This window comes from Triticum dicoccoides, chromosome 4B (genome assembly GCF_002162155.2).
Source record: "Triticum dicoccoides isolate Atlit2015 ecotype Zavitan chromosome 4B, WEW_v2.0, whole genome shotgun sequence".
Classification (NCBI taxonomy): Eukaryota; Viridiplantae; Streptophyta; class Magnoliopsida; order Poales; family Poaceae; genus Triticum; species Triticum dicoccoides.
Window position 1 is genome coordinate 445,115,739 of NC_041387.1, and position 17,660 is coordinate 445,133,398.

Genomic DNA, 17,660 nt, shown 5'->3' on the forward strand with positions numbered 1-17,660 from the left:
CCAGCTGTCTTCCCCCGCGCAAAAGCGGGTCATGAGGCTTGTTAGTGCGGCCATTGTTCTTGGTTTTTCCTGGACGAGGTGTCTGGCAAGCCATTCGTCTCGGACGTTGTGTTTAAAGGCTGCTAAGGCTTTAGCGTCCGGACAGTCGACTATTTGGTTCTTTTTAGTGAGGAACTTGTTCCAGAATTTGCATGCTGACTCTTCGGGCTGTTGAGTTATGTGACTTAAATCGTCTGCATCCGGAGGACGGACATAGGTCCCCTGAAAATTTGCTCGAAACACATCCTCAAGCTCTTCCCAACTTCCAATGGTATTTTCTGGTAGGCTTTTAAGCCAATGCCGAGCTGGCCCTTTGAGCTTGAGGGGTAGGTATTTTATGGCATGGAGATCGTCTCCTCTGGCCATATGTATATGTAGGATGTAATCCTCAATCCAGACTCTGGGGTCTGTTGTTCCGTCATATGCTTCTATGTTTACGGGTTTGAATCCCGCTGGAAATCCATGATCCAGTACCTCGTCGGTGAAACATAGTGGGTGTGCGGCGCCCTTGTATTTGGGTGTGCTGTTGTCTTCGAATGCTCGGCGGGTTATGTTGCTTCCTGAAGTCTTCTTTTTTGGCCCATAAATAGATCTGACTGGGTCATCCTTTTTCCGAGGATCTTTATGCTGATCGTGTGCCGGCTTGTGTGCGGCGCCCCTTGTTGCTCTTGGCCTGTCATCTGGTCGTCTATCCGGCCAGGCGGCTTCTTTCTTTTTTGACTGCGGGGGCTCTAAGGCCTCCTCGTCAAATTCGGGCAACAGCTTGCGCTTTGAGTAGCTCTTTGTCTGGTGACTAGCGCCATGTTTATCTGCGCTGTTGAGTACTTTGCTCCATCTCATTCTGAGTGCGTCCTCCACTGTTTTGAGCTTCTGCTTTTGCTTCTTCAAACTTCTTGCAGTGGTGACGAGCCTTTTATGAAGATTCCTATGCTTTGGTGATGTGAGATCATCTTCGCCGGGGATGGGTTGCTTGTCGAGTTCATGTCCGGCTGGCTGCTTGTTGACATGTGCGTCGTCCACTGCTTTGCCCTGCTCTAGGGCCGGGTCCGTATGGGTGCTGTTTTTATCGAGGGCGGTCTTTGGGCGGCGCTTGCGTCGCCGTTTTGGTTGTTTGTTGGGGGAGTTGTCCTTCGCCACGTCCCGTTTTTCCTTATTATCGCTTCCTCTTGGTGTATCCACCATGTATACGTCGTGAGTTGGGGTGGCTTTCCCGTGCCTAGTGGGCGCTGGTTCTTGATCGTCTCCGGCATCGTCGTCCATACCGTTGATGTCTTCGGAGTCATAGTTTAGCATGTCGGTTAGATTGTCGACAGTGGCTATTAATTGGGTGGTGGGTGGGCTTTGAATTTCTTCATCGTCCGCATCCCAACTGTCCTGGCCGCAGTCCGGCCAGGGCTCTCCTGATAACGAGAAATACTTTAGCGAACTTAAGATGTCGCCGAAAGGTGAGCGTTGAAAGATGTCCGCTGCTGTGAACTCCATGATCGGCGCCCAATCGGATTCGATCGGAGGGGGCGCGGGAGGTTCGGAGTCCGGCACCTCGGAGTCACGAGCTTCATGAGGGACAAGGTCATTGTTCGGCTCTATCGCCGTAGAGGTTGCAACCCCCGCGGCGGTGTCTAGCCATCCGTCCTCGATCTGCGCAGCCGGCTCCGAATTGAAGATCGGAGCGGGTTCGGGTGCGGCCTCCAGGGTACTGTCCGGCTGCAGAGCTAAATCATGCTCGCCGTGACAGTGCGGCACGCTCGGCTGTGGCTCGAATCCATCGAGGATCAAGTCCCCGCGGATGTCGGCCGTGAAGTTCAAACTTCCAAATCTGACCCGACGGCCAGGGGCGTAGCTTTCGATCTGCTCCAGACGGCCAAGCGAATTGGCCCGCAGTGCAAAGCCGCCGAATACGAAGATCTGTCCGGGGAGAAAGGTCTCACCCTGGACTGCGTCGTTGATGATGGTCGAAGAAGCCATCGAGCCTATTGGTGACGACACAGAGGAACTCTCAATGAAAGCACCAATGTCGGTGTCAAAACCGGCGGATCTCGGGTAGGGGGTCCCGAACTGTGCGTCTAGGCGGATGGTAACAGGAGACAAGGGACACGATGTTTTACCCAGGTTCGGGCCCTCTTGATGGAGGTAAAACCCTACGTCCTGCTTGATTAATATTGATGATGTGTGTTACAAGAGTGGATCTACCACGAGATCAAGGAGGCTAAACCCTAGAAGCTAGCCTATGGTATGATTGTTGTTCGTCCTATGGACTAAAGCCATCCGGTTTATATAGACACCGGAGAGGGCTAGGGTTACACAGAGTCGGTTACAATGGTAGGAAATCTACATATCCGTATCGCCAAGCTTGCCTTCCACGCCAAGGAAAGTCCCATCCGGACACGGGACGAAGTCTTCAATCTTGTATCTTCATTGTCTGGGAGTCCGGCCGATGATGATAGTTCGGCTATCCGGACACCCCCTAGTCCGGAACTCCCTCACCGACCCTGCCGCATGCCGAGGTATTCCTCCATGGCAGCGGCGGTGGTGGGAGGTCGGGGAAGCGGGATCCATCGGCGTGGGAGGAAGAAGCACCACGACCAAGGGCTCGGGACAACGTGTGGCGATGTCGATTCGCTCGGGGGATGGGTGGCGGGAGCGGCGGCTAGATGCGGTCATTATCAATGGTGGGGGCGGCGACGGAGTGGATGGAGGTGGGGATAGGTGCGCCCTGGTGGGGCTTGGGCCGCGGCAGAATCGAAGAAGAGGAGAGATGGGGCGTGGGAAATTTTTACTCGACAAGCGGGCGACCGAGTATATTCAAGGATCGCGGCTGCCACGGAGTAAAAAATATCCTCCATTGAAGGTTTTAAGGATTCAGTTAGTTGCCGGCTAGAGGAGAAAACCCAAATTTATCCTTCTCTAACGTTTTATTAGGAATCAGTTAGACATGCTAATCCTCTTTCACATGGCGACACATACATCAATCCAGACTCAGCAGGAGTAGAGTGTTGCCTTCATGATGAGAAGGGCCCAAACCTGAGTAAAAACTTCGAATGAAATTCATTCTTCTACTTTCGGCCACGTGTATATACCTATTGATATTTCTTTTTTAAAAGAAGGATGCCCCCGGCCTCTGCATGTGGAAGATGCATGCGGCCAAAAAAGTTAGGACGATGAATGGTCAGGCTTGCAAGCGCACGTCTCTCAAACGGAAAGCTCCAGAGCCGTGAACTCACCAGAGGACATAAGTATTCAGAGGCCTCACTCTTCAGATATACACTAGTACGTACCGATCACGAAAGTCCCAGTTGCTTGCCAAGGCTTCGATCTCAAGTCCCAACGACCGCTCCAAACCGGCAACAGAAGCAGCTGGCTCGCTTGGAATCGGGGGAGAATGACCTAGCCTTGTCAGTCAGCACGGTCAGTGTCGCACTGCGGTACAAGACGAGCTAGCGCGTGGAATGGAACGGTTTCGGCTCACCGCGCGGCCGCTGAGATCGATCGATCCCTCCTCCTCCTCTCTTCTCTTCGCTTGTCCCAATGCATGTCGTCACTGCGGTACCGCACTAGTATTTTACTATTTCCTCCGTTTCTAAATATTTAGCTTTTTAAAGATTTTAATAAATGACTACATACGAAACAAAATGAGTCAATCTATGTTTTAAAAAAAAAGAGTTAATCTGCATTCTAAAATATGTCTATATATGTAACAAATAGAACGGAGTATGATTTGATTAACACATCGTCGCGCTTGGCATGCGACAGTGGACTTCCATGGCTATAAGTACGCGCCAGATCTTCACTTCTTTTCCCTCATTCAGACGCATCCGGAAACTCCTGATCATCTGTCTCAGACATTTTTGCTTCTCCTAGCTTCGTCTCAGTTGCTAGCCTGGTCGTCTGATTTGCACCATGGCCCATGGGAAGAGGTCTAGGCAGCAAGCTGAAACAACCTCCGTGAGCCTGATGGACCTGGACGGCGGCGACATGGCGCGCATCCTCGTGATCTTCTCCGGCCACCACAACACCCACGGTCACCACGGCATTGCCGGGCCCGCGCCGCCGGAGAGGGTGTTCGAGTGCAAGACCTGCAACCGGCGGTTCTCGTCCTTCCAGGCGCTCGGCGGGCACCGGGCCAGCCACAAGAAGCCGCGACTGGCTGACGGCGAGCCGCCCAAGCCCAAGGTGCACGGCTGCTCCATCTGCGGGCTCGAGTTCGCCGTCGGCCAGGCGCTCGGTGGCCACATGCGCCGCCACCGCGCCGTCGCGGCCGCAGGGGCTGGCGTCGAGCGTGGCCTCAGCCTCGACCTCGACCTCGGTCCGAGAGACCACGGCAAGAAGAAGACAACGGCGGTGGCAGCCGGACTGATGATCGACCTGAACATGCCGGCTCTGGCACTGGAGGAGGAGGAGCCGGCCGATCGTGCCAAGCTGGGGCTCGCCGTGGAAATGCAGTTTCCCATGGTGGTTGACTTCCGACGTTGAAATCAACACAAGATATTTACGTCGCCAGAGCCTTCGTCGCTACACCATGCATGGCCGGCGTGCAGCAGGCGCATGACGAACTGCCTGCGCTGACGCCTGTTCACGCAGACGCCGGCAATCAAGAGCCAGCTCCGCCGGTGTGGGGGAGGTCGTGCCCCAATCGGATGTGCTGAACTGCTGTCCCCGACACGTTTCCTGATGAAGCCGGTGTCCACCGTCACATGTGTTGTGACTTTTGAGTCGTAGCCACCGATGGGGAAGGCGAAGGACATGAAGGCAGCGGACCTGACTCTTCTGCTACATATCTAAATCACCAACAAAGCAGCTCCTGCCTAGTCTTTGTTTTTAAACTAACTCTGTACTAAGTTTGTGACAATTAATATGAATCGGAGGGTGAGTATAAAAGTTCATTGAAAATAGTACAAATCATCTCAGACATAATAAAAATTACATCGAGATTTTGAGACTGCCGTTGATGCGTCATTGTCGCCGCTCCCCTACCAGAGCCAACGTGACCTTGTCGATATTAGCCTAGAAGTCTCTTCACGTGCCCCTAAGGACTAGCGCCCTGTAGCCGCAATCGTCACCATTAAACTCTTACATAGATCTGAAGCACTTAATATCAAATTTCGCCACATGACGAGAAATTCTAACCTCACCGCTCCAAGGAGGCGGCGGGAATCTACAACGGAGCTCCGTCGACTACGTCCATACGGTCAAACTCAAGGAGGGTCGAAGCCTGGAAGAAAAACTCGAAAAAGAAGTGTCGCCATCCGCTTGATTGCTGCACCTACAAGGACTAAAAAATCATAACCTAAACTACTAACTGGAGCGGAGGCACCGAGATTCTCCAACCGCCGGCTGCCGGAGCGGCAAGTAGAGGAGAGGCGAATCCACATGATCGTCAGTGAAGTCTAGAGGGGAAAGTTTGCCCTAGTCGCCCAGGGTCAGGGCAGAAAACAAGAAGACTATTTTTTTATCCTGAAAAACTTAACTTAGCCTTTCTTATTTTTTGTCATATAACTCGAATACTTTGTTACTACTTGCCTGGTTTGCGGCTGGTTAGAGCAACGGATTGAGCAACTAGTGTGAAAGATCACCACAATTTAAAACAAAGTACAAACCACCAGATCTAGCACAAAAAAACTTCAAGGTGCAAGGCCGAACACAAGAGCTCAGAGGCTCGCACGGAGATCCGAACAGATGGAACCTAGCCCTGCTCGATGTGATTCTGGTTCCTGGTGTGGCTGTTGGGTTGTTCAAGCTTGAGCAACACCAATTGGATGGCCTAGCGGTCCTGCTATTCCCCCAACGGCTCCCATTGCTGCGGAAATAATATGCATTTGAAAATACAACAACAACCAGGTGCGCAGGAAACATGACCTCTATAGTAATCTTATTGCTAATATGCCACATCACCCAAAGCATCACCCTACGCAAGCCAAACAACCCGTTTGGTATAACCCTTAAGATAATAGTAAATACCTAAGAGATCGAACCTAAAGTCAGATTCCAATTTCATCCCATAGCCTCCGAAACCGCACTCCACGCGAAGCAAGCCAACAAACACCTAGTGAAAAATGTGATTTGCATCCTCCAACTATGAGCATACAACGCAAGCGCCATCGTAGGGTTAGTTGTGCTTGGCCACATTTAACGAGGATGGCAGACAGTTTGGAACATTTGCCACAAGAATATCCTAACTTAAGAGGAAGGCACGCTTTCCAAATACTGTGGGTCCCGTCCAAAGTCGATCCAGTCGTTAACCTCGTGTAAAGAGACTTGACCAGAATTGCCCAAGGACATGAGTTGCAACGACACCTCATCCACCTCGGCGGATAGGGAAACACTAGCCACCTTGCCACATAAATTGCCCGAGCAGATGGCCTCAATGGGGGTGAACTCGTGTCTGGAAGTAATGTGAGTAGGCGAGTGACTCATGGCATTAGCTACAGATATCTCCGGATCCATTGCAATGGTGTAGAGATCTTCAAATTTTGCCAAATAGGCTTTGTATGGGCCCAAGAATCAAAACAGAACCTAGTCGAACGGCCGTTACACATGTCAAACTGCAGTCCCAAAGCAAAGACTGGCTTAACCGCTTGGATTCCATTTCAGAGTGATGATCCATGAGCCGTAGACTCGAAGAAAGTACCATTAGGGAAGTACTTGGCCTTCAATAGATCAGCCCACAAGCACGAATCGTTTCGCTACAAATTCTAGGTCCACTTAGAGAGAAGAGCTACATTCATTAGTTCTGTATTTAAATTCATAGCCCTCCCTAGTTCTTGGGGCGACACACTACCACCTACTTGACCATATGATAGTTGATATTAGCACTGGTTCCTTCCCAAAAGAACCAAGCCCTCGGAGTATCAAGCTTGGCATGAACCCCATGACCCAGCAAAAACATCCACATCGTGAACATGGGGAGAGAGGGCATGCAATAATTAGTGAGGGTAAGCGGAACTCCGAATGACATAAACTTCCCCACCCAGGTGAGGCGCATCCTGCCACTTTGGAATAAAGGCTTTCCCACTCTATTAGTTAACTGCCTATCACTGATGGGGAGGCCGAGTTAAGTAATATGGAACACCCCTATGCATTTGACTTGATGCCCCTACTCATGTGCCATCCCCATGGCAACCACCTCACACTTATCGAAGTTGATTTTGAGGTCGTACATCACCTTGAAGTAGAGCAACAACAGTTTGACCATGGCGATGTTGTCCTGGTCTGGTTCAAAAAGCAACACTGTGTTGTGTGCATACTGAAGTTGTGATACTCACCCGCGAATGAGATGGGCCACCACCCTCTTGACGTGACCCACTTCTTTGGCTTTGTTTAGCATGTCCGAGAGCCCGTCTGTCAAAAAATTGAACTTAAGTGGGGAAAGTAGATCAGCCTGGCGAAGCCCACACTTATTATGGAAGAAGTGATTGAATTCTCCGTTGATGGAAGTGGCAACATGGGCCCCGAGATCAGCTGCATGATGCGATGCACCCATTCCACCTCGAAATTCTTTCGAAGAAGGACCTCCGTAAGGAACACCTAGTTCACCCGATCGTAGGCCTTCTCAAAGTCTAGCTTCAGGAGAACAACACACTGCTTGCACCTCTTGGTCTCATGGACTAGAGCGCAACCGAACCCTCTAAAATGTAGCGCCCTCTAATGAAGGAGGGCAAGGCAACCCGATGGAGATCGACGCACCATGTCCACCTATATATGTTGGGGAACGTAGCAGAAATTCAAAATTTTCCTACGCGTCACCAAGATCTATCTATGGAGAAACCAGCTACGAGTAGAAGGAGAGTGCATCTACATACCCTTGTAGATCGCTAAGCGGAAGCGTTCTAGTGAACGGGGTTGATGGAGTCGTACTCGCCGTGATTCAAATCACCGATGATCTAGTGCCGAACGGACAGCACCTCCGCGTTCAACACACGTATAGCTCGACGATGTCTCCCACGCCTTGATCCAGCAAGGAGAGAGGGAGAGGTTGAGGAAAACTCCATCCAGCAGCAGCACAATGGCGTGGTGGTGATGGAGGAGCGTGGCAATCCTGCAGGGCTTCGCCAAGCACCTACGGGAGAGGAGGAGGTGTCACGGGAGGGAGGGAGGCGCCAAGGGCTCAGGTATGGATGCCCTCCCTCCCATCCACTATATATAGGGGCAAGGGAGAGGGGGGAGGCGCAGCCTTGCCCCTTCCTCCAAGAAAGGGGTGCGGCTAAGAGGGGGGGGAGGAGTCCATCCTCCCCAAGGCACCTCGGAGGTGCCTTCCCCCTTTAGGACTCTCCCCTTTTTCCTATATCTTGGCGCATGGGCCTCTAGGGGCTGGTGCCCTTGGCCCATGTAGGCCAAGGCGCACCCCCTACAGCCCATATGGCCCACCGGGGCAGGTGGCCCCACCCGGTGGGCCCCCGGGACCCTTCCGGTGGTCCCGGTACAATACCGATGACCCCGAAACTTGTCCCGATGGCCGAAACAGGACTTCCTATATATAAATCTTTACCTCCGGACCATTCCGGAACTCCTCGTGACGTCCGGGATCTCATCCGGGACTCCGAACAACATTCGGTAACCACATACAAGCTTCCTTTATAACCCTAGCGTCATCGAACCTTAAGTGTGTAGACCCTACGGGTTCGGGAGACAAGCAGACATGACCGAGACGTTCTCCGGTCAATAACCAACAGCGGGATCTGGATACCCATGTTGGCTCCCACATGTTCCACGATGATCTCATCGGATGAACCACGATGCCAAGGACTCAATCGATCCCGTATACAATTCCCTTTGTCTAGCGGTATTTTACTTGCCCGAGATTCGATCGTCGGTATACCGATACCTTGTTCAATCTCGTTACCAGCAAGTCTCTTTATTCGTTCCGTAACACATCATCCCGTGATCAACCCCTTGGTCACATTGTGCACATTATGATGATGTCCTACCGAGTGGGCCCAGAGATACCTCTCCGTTTACACGGAGTGACAAATCCCAGTCTCGATCCGCATAAAACAATAGATACTTTCGGAGATACCTGTAGTGCACCTTTATAGTCACCCAGTTACTTTGTGACGTTTGATACACCCAAAGCACTCCTACGGTATCCAGGAGTTACACGCTCTCATGGTCAAAGGAAGAGATACTTGACATTGGCAAAGCTCTAGCAAACGAACTACACGATCTTTGTGCTATGCTTAGGATTGGGTCTTGTCCATCACATCATTCTCCTAATGATGTGATCCCGTTATCAACGACATCCAATGTCCATAGCCAGGAAACCATGACTATCTTTTGATCACAACGAGCTAGTCAACTAGAGGCTCACTAGGGACATATTGTGGTCTATGTATTCACATGTGTATTACGATTTCCGGATAATACAGTTATAGCATGAATAAAAGACAATTATCATGAACAAGGAAATATAATAATAACACTTTTATTATTGCCTCTAGGGCATATTTCCAACAGTATCCCACTTGCACTAGAGTCAATAATCTAGTTCACATCACCATGTGATTAACACTGACAGGTCACATCACCATGTGACCGACATCCAAAGAGTTTACTAGTGTCACTAAACTAGTTCACATCATCATGTGATCAAGACTCAATGAGATCTAGGGTTTGGTCATGTTATGCTTGTGAGAGAGGTTTTAGTCAACGGGTCTGAACCTTTCAGATCCGTGTGTGCTTTACAAATCTCTATGTCATCTCCTAGATGCAGCTACCACGCTCTATTTGGAGCTGTTCCAAATAACTGTTCTACTTGGAGCTATTCTAAATTGTTGCTCCATTATACGTATCCGGTATCTCTACTCAGAGCTATCCGGATAGGTGTTAAGCTTGCATCGACGTAACCCTTTACGACGAACTCTTCTACCACCTCCATAATCGAGAAAATTCCTTAGTCCACTAGTTACTAAGGATAACTTTGACCGCTGTCCTGTGAGCCATTCTTGGATCACTCTTGTACCCCTTGACTGACTCATGGCAAGGCACACTTCAGGTGCGGTACACATCATAGCATACTGAAGAGCCTACGTTTTAAGCATAGGGGACGACCTTCGTCCTTTCTCTCTATTCTGCCGTGGTCTAGCTTTAAGTCTTAACTTCGTACCTTACAACTCAAGCAAGAACTCCTTCTTTGACTGGTCCATCTTGATCACCTTCAAGATCATGTCAAGGTATGTGCTCATTTGAAAGTACTATTAAGCGTTTTGATCTATCCTTATAGATCTTGATGCTCAATGTTCAAGTAGCTTAATCCAGGTTTTCTTACTGAAAAACACCTTTCAAATAACCCTATATGCTTTCTAGAAATTCTACATCATTTCTGATCAACATATACTCATCAGAAATTCTATAGTGCTCCCACTCACTTCTTTGGAAATACAAGTTTTTCATAAAACTTTGTACAAACCCAAAATCTTTGATCATCTCATCAAAGTGTACATTCCAACTCCGAGATGCTTACTCCAGTCCTTAGAAGGATCGCTGGAGCTTTGCATACTTATTAGCATCTTTCGGGATTGACAAAACCTTCCGGTTGTATCACATACAACCTTTCCTCATTAAAATCGTCGAGGAAACAATGTTTTGACATCCTATCTGCAAGATTTCATAAATAATGCAGTAATCGCTAATATAATTCCAACAGACTCTTAGCATCGCTACGAGTGAGAAAATCTCATCGTAGTCAACTCCTTGAACTTGTCGGAAAACATCTTAACGACAAGTCGAGCTTTCTTAATGGTGACATTTACCATCATTGTCCGTCTTCCTTTTGAAATCGATCTGTACTCATTAGCCTTACGACCATCAAGCCGTTCTGCCAAAGTCTACACATACATGGATCCTCTCTCGGATTTTATGGCCTCAAGCCATTTATCGGAATCCGGGCCCACCATCGCTTCTCCATAGCTCGTAGGTTCATTGTTGTCCAGCAACATGACTTCCAAGACAGGATTACGTACCACTCTGAAGTAGTACGCATCCTTGTCATCGTACGAGGTTTGGGAGTGACTTGATCCGAAGTTTCATGATCAATATCATAAGCTTCCACTTCAATTGGTGTAGGTGCCACAGGAACAACTCCATGTGCCCTGTCACACACTAGTTGAAGAGACGGTTCAATAACCTCATCAAGTCTCCACCATCCTCCCACTCAACTTTTCGAGAGAAACCTTTCCTCGAGAAAGGACCCGATTCTAGAAACAATTCATATCGCTTTCGGATCGGAGACAGGAGGTATACCCAACTGTTTTGGGTGTCCTATGAAGATGTATTTTATCCGCTTTGGGTTCGAGCTTAATCCTGAAACTTTTTCACATAAGCGTCGCAGCCCCAAACCTTTAAGAAACGACAACTTAGGTTTCTCTAAACCATAATTCATACGGTGTCATCTCAACGGAATTACGTGGTGCCCTATTTAAAGTGAATGTGGTTGTCTCTAATGCCTAACCCATGAACGATAGTGGTAATTCGATAAGAGACATCATGGTACGCACCATATCCAATAGGGTGCAACTATGATGTTCGGACACACCATCACACTATGGTGTTCCAGGCAGTATTAATTATGAAACAATTTCCACAATGTCTTAATTGTGTGCCAAAACTCGTAACTCAGATATTCATCTCTATGATCGTATCATAGACATTTTATCCTCTTGTCATAATGATCTTCTACTTCACTCTGAAATTACTTGAACCATTCAATAATTCAGAGTTGTGTTTCATCAAGTAAATATTCTCAACATCTACTCGAATCATCTGTGAAGTAAGAACATAACGATATTCACTGCATGCCTCAGCATTTATTGGACTGCACACATCAAAATGTGTTACTTCCAACAAGTTGCTATCTTGTTCCATCTTATTGAAACCGAGGCTTTTCAGTCATCTTGCCTATGTGGTATGATTTGCATATCTCAAGTGATTCAAAATCAAGTGAGTCCGAACGGTCCATTTGCATGGAGTTTCTTCATGCATATACACCAATAGACATGGTTCGCATGTCTCAAACTTTTCAAAAACGAGTGAGTCCAAAGATCCATCAACATGGAGCTTCTTCATGCATTTTATACCATTATGACTTACATGGCAGTGCCACAAGTAAGTGGTACTATCATTACTATCTTATATCTTTTGGCATGAAAATGTGTATCACTACGACCGAGATTCAATAAACCATTCCTTTAGGTGCAAGACCATTGAAGGTATTATTCAAAAATAGAGTAACCATTATTCTCCTTAAATGAATAACCGTATTGCGATAGACATAATCCAATCATGTCTATGCTCAACGCAAACACCAATCTCGGTGGTAGAGGGAGCGTGCGATGCTTGATCATATCAACCTTGGAAACACTTCCAACATATATCGTCAGCTCACCTTTAGCTAGTCTCCGTTTCATTCCGTAGCTTTTATTTCGAGTTACTAACACTTAGCAACCGAACCGGTATCTTATACCCTGGTGCTACTAGGAGTACTAGTAAAGTACACATTAACATAATGTATATCCAATATACTTCTATCGACCTTGCCAGCCTTCTCATCTACCAAGTATCTAGGGTAATCTTGCTCAAGTGGTTGTTCCCCTTATTACAGAAGCACTTAGTCTCGGGTTTGGGTTCAACCTCGGGTTTCTTCATTGGTGCAGCAGCTGATTTGCCGTTTCATGAAGTATCCCTTCTTTCCCTTGCCCTTCTTGAAACTAGTGGTTTCATCAACCATCAACAATTGATGCTCCTTCTTGATTTCTACTTTCGCGATGTCAAACAACGCGAATACCTCAAGGATCATCATCTCTATCCTTGATATGTTATAGTTCATCACGAAGCTCTAGCAGCTTAGTGGCAATGACTTTGGAGAAACATCACTGTCTCATCTGGAAGATTAACTCCCACTTGATTCAAGTGATTGTTGCACTCAGACAATCTGAGCACAAGCTCAACGATTGAGCTTTTCTCCCTTAGTTTGCAGGCTAAGAAAATCGTCTGAGGTTTTATACCTCTTGACATGGGCACGAGCCTGAAATCCCAATTTCAGCCCTCGAAACATCTCATATGTTCCGCGACGTTTCGAAAACGTCTTTGGTGCCTCTACTTAAACCATTTAACTGAACTATCACGTAGTTATCAAAACGTGTATGTTCGATGTTCGAAACATCCACAAACGACGTTTGTGGTTTAGCACACTAAGCGGTGCATTAAGGACATAAGCTATCTACTGTCTGCATAATTGCTACTTTCAACTTTCAACTATATTTTCTCTAGGAACATATCTAAAACAGTAGAACTAAAGCGCGAGCTACGACATAATTTGCAAAAGGTCGTTTGACTATGTTCAGGATAATTAAGTTCATCTTATGAACTCCCACTCAGATAGACATCCCTCTGGTCATCTAAGTGATTACATGATCCGAGTCAACTAGGCCGTGTCCGATCATCACGTGAGACGGACTAGTCATCATCGGTGAACATCTTCATGTTGATCGTATCTACTATACGACTCATGCTCGACCTTTCGGTCTCCGTGTTCCGAGGCCATGTCTGCACATGCTAGGCTCGTCAAGTTAACCCTAAGTGTTTTCACTGTGTAAAACTGTCTTACACCCGTTGTATGTGAACGTAAGAATCCATCACACCCGATCATCACGTGGTGCTTAGAAGCGACGAACTGTAGCAATGGTGCACAGTTAGGGGAGAACACTTCTTGAAATTTTGTAAGGGATCATCTTATTTACTACCGTCGTCCTAAGTAAACAAGATGCATAAACATAATAAACATCACATGCAATTATATAGTTGTGACATGATATGGCCAATATCATATAGCTCCATTGATCTCCATCTTCGGGGCTCCATGATCATCTTGTCACCGGCATGACACCATGATCTCCATCATCATGATCTCCATCATCGTGTCTTCATGAAGTTGTCACGCCAACGACTACTTCTACTTCTATGACTAACGCGTTTAGCAATAAAGTAAAGTAGTTTACATGGCGTTCTTCAATGACACGCAGGTCATACAAAAAATAAAGACAACTCCTATGGCTCCTGCCGGTTGTCATACTCATCGACATGCAAGTCGTGAATCCTATTACAAGAACATGATCAATCTCATACTTCACATATCATTCATCACATTCTTCTTGGCCATATCACATCACATAGCATACACTGCAAAAACAAGTTAGACGTCCTCTAATTGTTGTTGCATGTTTTACGTGGCTGCTATGGGTTTCTAGCAAGAACGTTTCTTACCTACGCAAGACCACAACGTGATATGCCAATTGCTATTTACCCTTCATAAGGACCCTTTTCATCGAATCCGTTCCGACTAAAGTGGGAGAGACTGGCACCCGCTAGCCACCTTATGCACCAAGTGCATGTCAATCGGTGGAACCTGTCTCACGTAAGAGTACGTGTAAGGTCGGTCCGGGCCGCTTCATCCCACAATACCGTCGAAACAAGATTGGACTAGTAACGGTAAGCATATTGAACAACATCAACGCCCACAACTACTTTGTGTTCTACTCGTGCAAAGAATCTACGCAATAGACCTAGCTCATGATGCCACTGTTGGGGAACGTAGCAGAAATTCAAAATTTTCCTACGCGTCACCAAGATCTATCTATGGAGAAACCAGCTACGAGTAGAAGGAGAGTGCATCTACATACCCTTGTAGATCGCTAAGCGGAAGCGTTCTAGTGAACGGGGTTGATGGAGTCGTACTCGCCGTGATTCAAATCACCGATGATCTAGTGCCGAACGGACAGCACCTCCACGTTCAACACACGTACAGCTCGACGATGTCTCCCACGCCTTGATCCAGCAAGGAGAGAGGGAGAGGTTGAGGAAGACTCCATCCAGCAGCAGCACAACGGCGTGGTGGTGATGGAGGAGCGTGGCAATCCTGCAGGGCTTCGCCAAGCACCTACGGGAGAGGAGGAGGTGTCACGGGAGGGAGGGAGGCGCCAAGGGCTCAGGTATGGATGCCCTCCCTCCCATCCACTATATATAGGGGCAAGGGAGAGGGGGGAGGCGCAGCCTTGCCCCTTCCTCCAAGAAAGGGGTGCGGCTAAGAAGGGGGGGAGGAGTCCATCCTCCCCAAGGCACCTCGGAGGTGCCTTCCCCCTTTAGGACTCTCCCCTTTTTCCTATATCTTGGCGCATGGGCCTCTAGGGGCTGGTGCCCTTGGCCCATGTAGGCCAAGGCGCACCCCCTACAGCCCATGTGGCCCTCCGGGGCAGGTGGCCCCACCCGGTGGGCCCCCGGGACCCTTCCGGTGGTCCCGGTACAATACCGATGACCCCGAAACTTGTCCCGATGGCCGAAACAGGACTTCCTATATATAAATCTTTACCTCCGGACCATTCCGGAACTCCTCGTGACGTCCGGGATCTCATCCGGGACTCCGAACAACATTCGGTAACCACATACAAGCTTCCTTTATAACCCTAGCGTCATCGAACCTTAAGTGTGTAGACCCTACGGGTTCGGGAGACAAGCAGACATGACCGAGACGTTCTCCGGTCAATAACCAACAGCGGGATCTGGATACCCATGTTGGCTCCCACATGTTCCACGATGATCTCATCGGATGAACCACGATGCCAAGGACTCAATCGATCCCGTATACAATTCCCTTTGTCTAGCGGTATTTTACTTGCCCGAGATTCGATCGTCGGTATACCGATACCTTGTTCAATCTCGTTACCAGCAAGTCTCTTTACTCGTTCCGTAACACATCATCCCGTGATCAACCCCTTGGTCACATTGTGCACATTATGATGATGTCCTACCGAGTGGGCCCAGAGATACCTCTCCGTTTACACGGAGTGACAAATCCCAGTCTCGATCCGCATAAAACAATAGATACTTTCGGAGATACCTGTAGTGCACCTTTATAGTCACCCAGTTACGTTGTGACGTTTGATACACCCAAAGCACTCCTACGGTATCCAGGAGTTACACGCTCTCATGGTCAAAGGAAGAGATACTTGACATTGGCAAAGCTCTAGCAAACGAACTACACGATCTTTGTGCTATGCTTAGGATTGGGTCTTGTCCATCACATCATTCTCCTAATGATGTGATCCCGTTATCAACGACATCCAATGTCCATAGCCAGGAAACCATGACTATCTGTTGATCACAACGAGCTAGTCAACTAGAGGCTCACTAGGGACATATTGTGGTCTATGTATTCACACGTGTATTACGATTTCCGGATAATACAGTTATAGCATGAATAAAAGACAATTATCATGAACAAGGAAATATAATAATAACACTTTTATTATTGCCTCTAGGGCATATGTCCAACAATATAAAGAGGGGAGGATGTAGGTAGAGGGCATCCAAGCAGTTCTAGTTGCTCCTCCTCCTGGTCACTACCCTCCTTTATCATCTAGATTAGACCTAGTGCTAGCTGTCGTGCACTGCTCCTACTCCAACTCGTAGATCCCCGCTGCTCCGGTTGTGCTGGTCAACATGTTGTTGCGTTGTCGCTAACATGGTGCATGTGGATACCTCGGAGGCGTCATACACTTCGATGTTCCATCAGGCAAACTTTTGCGAGGAGAACACTTGCGGTTGGGCGGCATAACCTAGCCTCGGGAGTCAAAGGACTTCATCCACTTCGCCAACATCTCTAGTGCGTTGACATTGTCCAGGGTATAATCTTATTGCATGCACCTCGATAGTGATCTTGGTTTGGTAGGCGCACCATAAATTTTGTTTTACGTAGCACGTTCCCCAACAACGCTGACTAGGGTTTTTGGGGATGAGCACGCCTTGTCGCCGGTATTATAGCTGGGGATGATACCGTGGACGACCATCCGAATTACTGCCTCTGAGAATCAGAGGGAGCGTATGTCCATTAGCGGGTGATTACCGCGCACAATGGTGCATGTACGGGCAACACTCTGCTTAAAATCGCAGCGCTGGTGCAAGGAGGAAGAAGCTGAAACTGCCATCCCGTGTTGGCAGTTGGATTCGGAGCGAGCTCCGAATGAGACCTTCATAATCCTTTTTTTTTGAAGGGCCAGCAAAGGCTGGTGTTTCATTGATCATAAGCAGGGACAGATGACAAAGCGATAAAGGTGGAGATCCGAAGATCAAGGATAGTAAGAAGAAGAATGTCAGAAAAAGCACATAGTGCCCCCAGGCACAAGCCGCTAGCCTACTCTCCCGACTGATCCCCGAAGGGGCTCTGAACTGACTTGAAGCCGGTTTGTTGCCAGAGGCTTAGCCCTCTCCTGATCTCGTTGAGAATGTCTTCCACCTTGGCCTCTTTTGCCCTAAAAGTGCAGTGATTCCTCTCCTGCCATATCTGCCAAAGGGCAAGCATTGCAAGAGACTTGATCGCTACGAGCTTGTTATTGTAGGAAGCTCCATAATTATGTCTGTCGGAATGAATATGCGACTCTGCTAGAATGTCATTTTGCTTCAAAATCATCGTATTAACAATTATTATAGTGCTTGGGTCAATATGACAACTTTTGATAGAGGTGCTCTGTCGTGTCATTGTTGTATTGCTATTTATGAAAATGCTCTGTTCTGTAAGATTTCCCCTTTTTTAATAACCATGCACATGCCTTACCGTTAGTCAAAGCCTTTGATAAGTCTAG

General features: G+C 48.0%; 1 protein-coding gene across 1 annotated transcript; it reads left to right on the forward strand.

Annotated features, from left to right (window-relative positions):
• Positions 1 to 3,936: 3,936 nt before the first annotated feature.
• On the forward strand, positions 3,937 to 4,509 carry LOC119292732 (zinc finger protein ZAT5-like). Its single transcript, XM_037571458.1, has one exon. It carries the CDS (start codon positions 3,937 to 3,939, stop codon positions 4,507 to 4,509), a length of 573 nt encoding a protein of 190 aa, XP_037427355.1.
• The last annotated feature ends 13,151 nt before the right edge of the window (positions 4,510 to 17,660 follow it).